The sequence below is a fragment of the Macaca thibetana genome, chromosome 2 (assembly GCF_024542745.1).
Source record: "Macaca thibetana thibetana isolate TM-01 chromosome 2, ASM2454274v1, whole genome shotgun sequence".
Taxonomy (NCBI): domain Eukaryota; kingdom Metazoa; phylum Chordata; class Mammalia; order Primates; family Cercopithecidae; genus Macaca; species Macaca thibetana.
The window spans coordinates 92,648,121-92,658,975 of NC_065579.1; the positions used below are offsets into that span (position 1 = coordinate 92,648,121).

General features: G+C 55.9%; 1 protein-coding gene across 4 annotated transcripts in view; it reads right to left on the minus strand.

Annotated features, from left to right (window-relative positions):
• Positions 1–10,855, minus strand: part of SCN5A (sodium voltage-gated channel alpha subunit 5) — a 102,192-nt gene that overhangs the window by 25,931 nt on the left and 65,406 nt on the right. For 2 of the 4 annotated variants that reach the window (XM_050778345.1, XM_050778348.1), the window contains exons 17-20: positions 7,244–7,684; positions 5,702–5,863; positions 2,512–2,632; positions 1,180–1,334 (exon numbers count right to left, since the gene is read on the minus strand). In XM_050778345.1, the coding sequence (XP_050634302.1) occupies positions 1,180–1,334; positions 2,512–2,632; positions 5,702–5,863; positions 7,244–7,684 (879 nt within the window). Of the gene's footprint in view, positions 1–1,179; positions 1,335–2,511; positions 2,633–5,701; positions 5,867–7,243; positions 7,685–10,855 lie in introns of all 4 variants that reach the window. The other 2 variants (XM_050778344.1, XM_050778346.1) reach the window with 1 other exon arrangement.

The following is a 10,855-nucleotide window of genomic DNA, read 5'->3' on the forward strand; positions in this document are numbered from 1 at the left end:
GGAGTACAGTGGCATGACCTCGGCTCACTGCAACCTCTGCCTCCTGAGTTCAAGTGATTCTCGTGCCTCAGTCTCCCCAGTAGCTGGGATTACAGGCACCCGCCACCACACTTGGCTAATTGTTGTATTTTTAGTAGAGATGGGGTTTTGCCATGTTGGCCAGGCTGGTCTCGAACTCCTGACCTCAGGTGATCCCTCGGCCTCCCAAAGTGCTGGGATTACAGGTGTGAGCTACCGCGCCTGGCCGTCTTCTGCCTTCTTAATCACCCCTCTCCCTGCTTCACCAGCATCTTTCAGAACCCCCTTCAGGGCTGTTCCATCTCTTTCTGGAAATGCTCTGAGAGATTAGAGCGGCGTGCCTAGGAGCCAGATGGGGCAACCCTGGAGGGCCTCACTGCTCCTCCTGGCTTCAACACCTCCCTGCTCTCCACAGTCCAGCTCTATCTGCTCCCTCCAGGGAGACTACCCTGATTGCTCCACCTTCTCTGACCTCCCATCACCCTGATTGGGTGTTTCTGAGGCCAGGGCTGAGGCCTCCTCCTGTGGCTCCCACATGGCTGAATACACAGAACTAGATACAAAGAGAGCTTAGAAGACTGACCAAACAAATGAGAGGTCAAGACAAAGGACTCTGGAATCTGACTGCTTGGGTTCAAATACCAGATCTGTGGTTCCTGAGTGGTGGGACCTTGAGCAAGTTACTTAATGTTTCTACAAAGAGTTGTCATGGGGATTAAACATCACCATGTGTGAACTACAGGGCACAGCCTCCAGCCTGAAGACATGGACTCAGTGGAGCCAGCACTGTACTATGAGCCAGCGTGGTTAACTGCACCGTGACAGCTTGACCGAACACTGATGCTGTGTGCAGGTGGGTGTGTCACCAGAGCTCTGGTGTAGGAGGCTGGTGATCTGGGGCAAATCATTTCCCTTTTGTGGAACAAAGACGAAGGCCTGGACACATGCCCTCTGCGAGCCCTTCCTGCTCTGGCTTCCATATGTGCCGTGGGTGTTGAGAGTTTGTGAGCTGTTCCCTGCTCTCGGGGGCTGGGGAGCACATTTTCAGCAGAGGCTCTGCCCCAGTTTCTGATCTGACTTTCCAGCTGGAGACCTCCTTTCCCTGCCCTCCCCTCCTCCTCCAGCCGTCCCTGCCCCAGCCCTGCATCCCCAGGAGGGTACCAGCGCTCCACTGCTGAGCAGGATCATGAAGATGATGAATGTCTCGAACCAGCTGTGCTCCACGATGTGGTAGCAGGTCTTGCGCAACCGCCACCAGACCTTCCCTGGGGCCTGCGAGGTGTCCACCGCACAGCAGGGACAGCGCCGGACACAGCCTATGGGAGAGGGTGAGGGTCAGGCCCAGCTCAGGACCTGTGAATGCCCACGTCTAATGGCAGAAGGTTGAATGGTTGAAGAGATGACTGACAGAAAGAGCTATGATGGTGGGGGTGGCGAACAGGGCAATATGGTGAGCAGGGCCGTGTGAGCGAGGGCCGTGGGCACCACCCAGGGGGGCTGCACACTCTGCAGACACCCTGTGAGGAGGATGGATGGACTGAGCATCCAGTGAGTGGGTGAATAGCCTGGCAGGCCTGGGCAGGGACAAGGCTGGGCTGGGATAGGTTCCAGCTTGTCTGCTGCTCATCTGGGAAACTGTCCCCCTGGGGAAATGATAGGAACTCCTGGGCATTCCCTGGGCCTTCTCCATGTTTGTAGTTCCTGAGCCTTGGGAAGGGCAGACCCCCCATGGAGGGCAAGCTCTCATTTTTTTTTTTTTCTCTCTCTCTTTTTTTGAGCTGTTTCACTCTTGTTGCCCAGGCTGGAGTGCAATGGTACAATTTTGGCTCATTGCAACCTCCGCCTCCTGGGTTCAAGCGATTCTCCTGCCTCAGCCTCCCGAGTAGCTGGAATTGCAGGTGCCCGCCACCACGCCCAACTAATTTTTTGTTTTTTTAGTAGAGACGGGGTTTCACCATGTTGGCCAGGCTGGTTTTGAACTCCTGACCTCTGGTCATCCATCCGCCTTGGCCTCCCATAGTGGGGATTACAAGCGTGAGCCACCACGCCCAGCCAAGCTCTCATTTTATCCCCAGTTACCCTCCAAATATACCACCAATCCATAAAAACTATAGATGCCAGTCAGCATGGCCGCATGTCATACCTGCCTCAAGGATTTACAGAGGGCCTACTATGTGTCAGGCACTGTGCCAGGGCCTGGTGGTACAGGAGCGAATTAGACCCAGACGCTGCTGCTGTGGGGCACACAGTGATGCTAACACACCACAAACACAGTGTTTCCAGTCCTTGGTGCAGCTGTCCAGCCCAGCACTCCGTAGGCAGACACGTCAGGCAGCTGGAGGAACCCCAGGGTAGCAGAGGAATGGAGGAGGTGAGCAGATATCTAAGGCAGGGTGTTGGTGCCACGTGGCCCTGGGCTCCGAAGAGCTGCTGGTCCTCCTGTCCCTTCTGGGTGGAACTGAGACTGGGGCAGAGGGTTGCCCGGGCCGTTACCTTCGGTGAAGCAGTCCTCTGGATCCTTGACATCCTGGCCCAGGTCAGGGATCTGCTCCAGGAGCTCAGCGGTGTTGGTCATGTCTGCTGTGCTGCCCTCGGAGCCACTGTCCTCTTGGGTCTGTGGACAGGGGTGTGGGGCAGGGTGGGAAAGGGTGTGAGTGTGGGCTGAGTAGCAGCCTTTGGCCTCGAGCCCAGAGTCTGAAGGAGCTTGGGGCTCCCTGACGGGAGGCAGCATCTTCATGACGCACCCTGGGACCTGCCACAGAGCCACCATTGGCCGGTCAGGGCTGGGCCAAGGCTGGACCTGGGAGCTCCCGGGTCTGTGATTCTGGTCTGCTGGAGTCTGGGGCTAGGGTGTGGGGGCTGTGAAAGGGGTCTGAGAAGCCACTGGGGATGGGGACTGCATCTAGCTGGGAGCAAAACGGATATGGGGTAGCAACGTGGACACACGGTGGGACATGGACACATCGTGGTGGCATGGCACACACAGTGGAAACAGGCATGCCACATCCAGAACAAGTCAGAACCCGGATCCCGGGCAACACACAGGAAGCAAGGTCAGACTGCAGAGAACAGGCCAGCAACCCCACCCACACGTTTTGCCCAATTCCCATGGGTTCTGGTGTGCTGGGCAGAGCCTGGAGACTGGGAAGGTGATGGAGCCCTCCACTTCCTGCCCTTGTAAGTCTGCTGCCTTGACCTCAATAACTTGATTATAGGGAGGCTACAGAGAGGCATGTGCATGCAGGTGTGCCCTCGTGAGTGTCCGTGTGTGTCACTTGTGGGTGTGGGTGTGGAGGGGTGTTACAGGGGCCACTGTGGGTACCCTGCCCAATTCCATTGCGTGAGACTAGTGCACCCATTCCCAGCCACTGTGAACACTAGCTGCTCAGCTGGCCCTCCTCCAGAAAATCATCTTCAGCTGGGGGCTGCCGTCCCAAGGGGTGGCCAGTGCCCAGCAGCCACTGATACAGGAATACAGAAGGCCAGCCCCTAGCCTTAAGCTGGGACAATGCTGTGGTGCAGTTCGTGCCCCAGAGCTCTACTTGGGACAGGATGAGGCTGACTCCAGCTGGAAAGCCCTTCCGTAGCTTCCTCCTTTGCCTCATCCTGTTTCTCTTACTTTCTCATGGGTTTCTCCTGAGAACACCCTCAACAAGTCATTTGCACAGGAATCCCTCTGCTTCTAGGGAACGGGACGTAAAGATGGGTATGTTGGGGGAAAATCCATCATTCCCTTCAGGTCAGGTCCAAAGCCCCCACCTTGGCTGCCGCCACCTCACATGAGCTCAGGCCCAGGCTCCATTTAGAGAGGGGCTTGTCTGAATTCCTGGGCATGGCTATGCTCCTACGGCTGCCTTCTTTCTTTTCTTTTCCTTTGATGAATCAATCTGCTGATGCCTCAGGGGCTTCTTTTCCATTTTTGAGATCTGTGATGGGAAAGGGATGGATTCTGGAGGGAAAACAGAGCCTACTGTTCAGTGCAGGTGGATCCTTGGCCAGAGAGATGGGGCTCAGCCTTTCGTGGTCCCCCGTGGCTTTGAGGGTTCCTTCCCCTCTCCTCCCAGCTCAGTTAGGGGATGAAAGGAGTTGGGGGATGAAAGAGGCAGGCCAGAGGAGAGCAGCATGCTTATTTTTTCTTTCCAAACACTGGAGCTCTCTGAAGTCCATGGGGCTGTCATGTGAGAGGAGTGAGAGGACATGTTCTCAGGTCCTACTGCAGGTGAGACGAGGGAGTCCCTTTCTCAGGAAAACCCCAGCCTATCTCTCCCTTATATAGGCTCCCCCATGAACTGATTTGAAGAAAGGAAGACTTTTAAAATTCATTCAAAGGTTAGCATCCGTGTGAGAGCCTCTTCTCTCCCATGACATTCTGCCTCTCTCCTGTGTCTTCCTGTCCCCACGTGCCTTCACGGCTCAGACCATCAAGTGGAGAACCGTGATCTGCACAGTCAGGAAGATGACTCTAGTAGGCCCTTGTGCTCCAAAAACTGACCATGCTTGCAAAACTTACATGGGCCCATCTCACAAAAGAGGAAAAGGCACAAGTGCTGCACTGAGTGAGGTCGGGCTGCAGGACAGTGGCCACCAAGCATTCTGAACATGTGCCCTCCACCTTCTGTGGGCTAGATGTGAGTGAGGCTGGGCGGCTTAGTCAGCAATGCCACCAGCCTCTTGCTCAGGGGTTGCAAACTCCAGTGCTTACAGAATCAGGCAGGTAACAAAATGCAGTCAGGCAGGTGGCTCTGTGGCAAACTAGAGAACTCCAGCCAGCATCCAGGAGGTGGCTCTCACTTGCCTCTGGCAGGGTGGCACGTCTTCTGATTTTTCAAGAGAAGCCGGAAATGCAGATTTTTACATAAAAGCTCCCAATTTTTAAACAGTGGCAGCTATTTTAAAGTAAAACCTTTCTGTGACCAGATCAAAATGCAGTGGTAGGCTGGGTGGGCCTCCCACTTGTGGCCTCTGCTCTGGTGCAGATAAGAAGCTGCTGGTGGGCAATGTGCTCATTCTCAGAGCTCCCTGAAGTCTTCTTTGTTCTTTGTTTTTGTTTTTGAGACAGGATCTCCCTCTGTCACCCAGGCGGGAGTGCAGTGGTACAATCTTGGCTCACTGCAATCTCCACCTCCAGGGTTCAAGTGATTCTCAGGCCTCAGCTTCCTGAGTAGCTGGGATTACCAGGCGTGCACCACCATGCCCAGCTAATTTTGGTATTTTTAGCAGAGACAGGGTTTCACCGTGTTGGCCAGGCTGATCTTGAACTCCTGACCTCAAGTGATCCACCTGCCTTGGCCTCCCAAAGTATTAAAATTGCAGGTGCGAGCCACTGTGCCCAACCTCCTGAAGTCTTTGGATGAGGAGATTCACAGGACAAACATTTGCCAAACAGGACCAAAACACAGGGATGGAGTGTGTGGAGAAGGTGAACACATGGAGGTAGTAGGTTAGTACTGCATCAGAGTTTGGGACCAGAATTTCCAGAATTTCCCCTTGGCCTTGGGCCCTGCACCATCTCTCCCCTGTCAGGAGAGGGATGCCCACTCTCCCCTCTGCAGATTGGTCTTCCACGCTGCCTGTGACAGTGGCTGTGGCTCCCAACAGCAAATGCAAGCGTGCACCTCTCACAGCCTGGCTCTGACCCAAGCAGCAGTGCCCCGCTGGCTTCATGGACAAAGGCATGCATTACCTCACCACACCCTGGGGCCTGGGGTTCCTCTTTCCGCTGCTGCTGCTGCCAGTCAGCCTGAGATACACTGGCCTCAGCCTCGGAGGAGGCAGTCGCTGACACCTGGCTCCAGGTCCTGGAATCCGGAGGGGCCTCTGGGCCAGCGGACACAGGCTGGGATTCCTGCTGAAAAGACCCCAGCCTATAAGCTGAGTCCACACACCCAGCCAGAAGGTCTCCAGGGCCCTGACCCTGGGGGTTTCAGACCCTGCCCGTGCATCTCGCTCACTGCCTCCAGCTCTCTTCATGGGGCCTCCATCTCACTGAAGACCCCTCCCTCAGGGGGCCTGAGCAGGCAGGTGGGAGGTTCCTGGTAGGTTCAGGCAAAGGGCCTAGAGCCAGACGAAGCCCCTGGCCAGCCTGGCGTAACTCCCCCTCCCCAGACTCCCTGGAAGGGTGCAGCTGGGCCGCGATGGCCAGCTCACAAATGCTGGCCACTGTAGGAAGGGCACATTGACTTCCCTCGTAAGTCCCCGTGGCACTCTCAGATGAGAACACACACACATCCCCCAGAGAGCCAGAGTCGACGGGCTCAAGAGAAGGAACGGAGAAGGGAAAGCAGAGGCAGCTGGAATTCCCCTCCTGTGCTAGAGATCATTGGAAACTGTGGTCTTGGCAACACCAACACGCCCCCTCCCTGAGCAGACATTGCCACTGCCCCACAACCTGACTGAAAGGGTGGCCTCTGGGACCACAGGGAGGCTGGAGGACGTGAAACCAAGCCCAGAGCCTTAGATCAAGTTCCACACATGGGGAGCCGCTGCTCTCCACAGCCAGGCCCACCCAGTGCAGCCCCAGAGGAAGCAGCCAAGATGGGCCGGACTCAACAGGGAGAACACTCCTGGGGGCTTGACCTAAAGCCCTAAGGAGAAGCCATCTGAGCCTGGCTCAGGCCAAGGGAAAATGGAGGGGAGGGGAGGGGTGGGCCCTGCCTGCTTTGTGCAGACTCTGGTCCCCAGTGTTAAAAATAACAGGTTGGGAGATAAGATAGTGCTGTCCCTGACACCTCAGTCTTAGGGATGCTTATTTTTAAATCTCAGAATGAGCCCTGGCCGTGGGAGGAGGGGAAGGGGCAGTCTGGAAGTCAGAAAACTGTACTTCTCCTTCACCAAGACACTACCTTGCCAGTCCTGGAGGGGGACAATGGTCAGTGTGGGGACTGGGGGCTACAGGCTCTGTTCTAAACTCATGAGGAACACCTAGCAAGTCTCTCTTGCCATGCCTCAGTCTCCCTGTCGTACAATGAGCTCCCCATGCCCAGCCAGGGCGTGAGTGGTGGACAGCAGCGCCTCCCCAGGTCGGCTTCTGGACTGAGTTAGGAAGAGAGGGTTGAGGGCTGGTCTCAGCACCGCTCTGAGAGGCTGGCTGTTGTGCGGAGGGCCTGCCTTCTACCCCTACCCACTGCCAAGGCAGTCTGGCAGAGGCAGCCGCTTTGAGCGAGGCTGGGTGGCCCGGACAGCAGAGCTCTGGGCCCTGTATATACATGCAGGGGTGGGGGCCCACCTGCTTGCTGGACTCCTCCTCCGTGTCCAGGCTGTTCTCCTCATCCTCTTCCTGGTCATCTGTGTCTGACTCGGCCACAGCGATGGGCACACACACAGGCTCTGGATCCCTGGGGGTGCCCTGACCCGGCTGCTCGCCTTCCTCAAACCGTGTTTCCTTGCGGGTGGGAGGCACCTTCTCTGTCTCTGGGGGTGGTGCGGAGTAGGGGGTGGCAATGCAGCTGGGCAGCTGGCCCTGGGCGGCAAGGGCTGCGGGCTTTTGAGGCCGCTGCCGCAGGAGCCCACAGCAGAAGTCCCAGGTGGTCCGCTTGACAAAGCGCAGGCCCCGCTGGATGCGGGCCAGGGCCAGCTGGAGGTTGTTCATCTCTCTGTCCTCATCAGGGGCTGTGAGGTTGTCTGCACTGAAGGAGCTGAGCAGCAAGGCCAGGAAGAGATTCAGGACCTGTTGAGATAATGGGTCAGGCTCACCAAGGCACTGCGTCATGCCAAGCCATCCAGTCCCGGTTCTATGATGGGGAAACTGAGGGCTAGAGACCTTTAAGACTGCCTGTGACAAACAGCTCCGAGGCTCGAATCCAGGGCCCTGAGCCCTCATCCTAACCCCTCATTTTCTTGAATATGGAAGGTTTGGCTATAAAAGAAAATACAAACTCGAATTCTTCTTTCCAAGGGCTCAGACACAGTCTGAATTGAGGATGTCGTGTCCTGGCTCAGGTTCATGGGAGAACTATGCGTGCATTCAGTGTCAAAGTGAGGGGCTAGCCCAGTCACACACACTGAGCCCTGTCTTGGCACCAGTGGCTTCTACACACAAGCCTTCTTCTCCCTTTTCCTCTTCCTGCTGCCTTACGAGTAGTGAGGGGCAGTGGGGTTAGGATGGGCACAGGTCTCCTTTCTGGGAAGTGTGAGTCCAGGGACAAGACAGAATCCCACTGAGAAGCCACCCAGAGCTTTTGGGACTTTGTTGGAAAGAGGGGGAGCAGTGACCTGCCTCTGAGTTCCCCACTGAAGCCAGCTTGGTGCTCAGAGGCCTGGGGCTGCTGCTGTAGGGCACATGCCACCTGAGGCCCAGGTCTGCCACGCTTTCCAGGTGAGGGATGCTGGGACTGGGCAGAGAAAGGTGCAATTACTGGAAAAGAGGTCAGGAAGGCACACGCAGCCCTCAGGCACTTGGACTAACCATGGGGTCAGGCCACTGAGAGCTGACCGTATCTAGGCTGTGAGGGTAGGCTAGGAAGGGTAGTCTAGGCTAGGAAGGGTACTGTGTGAAGGTCAAGGCCTGCTATGCTGCAGGGAGCCAGGGGAGGGTGCAGTGTTGGAGGTTCCACAGGGTGCAGTATTTTATTGAGGTCTATCATCAGGGCTTAGGGACTTGAGACTTCTTAAGAGGGGTTGCATAACCCTCTGCCTTTGGATGGTTCTGGAGAATTGCTTGCCGTTAAGCCCTCCTACAAGAGTGAAGCTTTAGCTTTCGTTTAAAAAGAAGGCCTTTGCTGTGTGACAAGGGGCTGGGCTTGTGTCCATTTCCCAGTCTCATGGAGGGTCAGTTAAGATGGCGGTGGGCTGATTCCCACATGCATGGGTCAGACTGGCCCATGGCTCACCAGGCCGCCAGGCCACCATGGGCTTGGTGTCTCCTCCCTCCCAGCGCCTTTATGGCAGCGTGGTGTGTGAGGATGGGTGCACAGTTCTGTTTGGAAATCCACTCTGAGACTCTGTTCTGGTTTCTCAAAAGCCTCTAAAACACGCCACTACCAGGGACTTCATCCCTATCAGCAGGCTGGGAATGAGAATTCTGACAAAAGCAGCCTCAGAAACATGCCTTTGGCTTAAAAGTAATACATATTCATGCGGACAGTATGGAAGGTGAAGAGGTAGGCTCTCCCATACTCTCTCTACGGAGAGATGATCACTTTTGACACCTGGCAGCCTTCTTTATCATTACTACGGGGTAGAGCATGTGATGCAATTCTGAGCTGCTCTCTACACCGACCTCTGGCCTGGCCCCTGGCCTTTGTCCACAAGGACCCAGGCATGGCCGCCTCTATTCCCAGGAAGAATGCCCACTGGATCCTTCCCCCACAGCCCTCACTCACACCAGGCCCTGCATCCTCCAACCTCCAGGAGTCCTGGGCCTAGGCTGGGAGTAGGGTGGGGGGGCGGAGGGTGAGTACCTAGACAGCCATGCCCACCCACACAGGAGTCTAGGGCCCTCCTTGTCGCTGGCTTCAGAAGTTCAGCTTCTTCCAGTGCTTTCCCCATCAATCGTGCTGCTGCTGCTCCCAGCCCTGCCTGATCATCACTTCCCATTTCAATGGCAATCTTGCTTCCTCCCACGCCCAGCAGAGGCCCAATTCCTCAGGCGGCCGGGGAGGGGGCTGCGTGGGCTGGCATTAGCTCCCTCCTCCAGCAGCCTCTAATTTTCTCATCCTCAGGCAGATCTGCTGGGAAATCGCAGGGCTCCGTGTGAGGGGTGGCTCAGCGTGGCCCTGGGCTGAGTGCTTGGCAACTCTCATTCTCCCTAGAATAGACAGCCTGGCAGGCCCTGGGGTTGGGATGGGCTGAGCAACCGTCCACCCCAAGGGATAGCTAGTTTGAGGGGACATAAGCGGGGGCTGGGGGCCAGCCAAAGAGCAGGGTTCTAGTGGCATTGTGCACTGAGCCCTGGCTCCGCTCTCTGGGCTCCACATTCCTTTGGCCTCTGGGCTCATGGGCCGGCGGGGGAATGATCCCAAATTGGCTGGCCCTGTCCTGGCCTGGATAAGGCACATGGGAGAAGAAGTCAGACAGGTTTGGGGGAAGACTCTGGAATCTATAGCCGATAGTACTTGCCCCACAGCAGGCTGAAAAAGTGAATGTAAAACCTCTCTATGAGCTGATGTGACCGCACTGCCCACAACAGAGACATACAGCTATGGGTGGGAGCCAGACAACGAAGGTATGCTGCTTGAGCATGTGTGGGCCACCTGTGTACCCAGGAAGGTAGCTTCACATCCAAAGTGGACACTGATTGCTGCCTGAACCAGACTGACCCCAACCTTGCCTCTTCCTAAGGCACCTTCTCTGGTATTTAAATTTTGACCTTTCTCAGTTCCAGAATTCCCCACATTGTAAAGACACAAGACAAGATGCACCTGCCCAAGGACAGACAGGTACCCACAGGAGCAACGGTGTGGGCCCCTCATGATGGGACAGCAGAGACTCCTACCACCCTACTCAGGATGACATATAAAGCTCCTATGGGCCCCACCTTACCTGGACCACCACCTGTCTGCATCTGTGCTTTGCTCATCCTGCTCCTTCCCTCTTCAGCATTGCCTGTTTATCAGATCAGCTCCAAAATCCCTTCCAGGAAGCTTTCCTTGATTTTCCTAGCTGAGTGGGAACAGTACCCACGGTCTCCTCCTTAATGGCTCTGATCACTCTGACCAGTCTGAGAGTTATTTCAGGCCTGTTTGAACTCTCCACCTCCCCAGTCATCTCTCAAGCTGGTGAGTGATGTCAGGGCTAGCGCTAGACCTCATTTACCTCTGTATGCCCAACAGCATGTGGCACAATGTTTTCCATGCAACAATGGCTTAGCAAATGTTTAAGATAAATTGAAAAACCATGT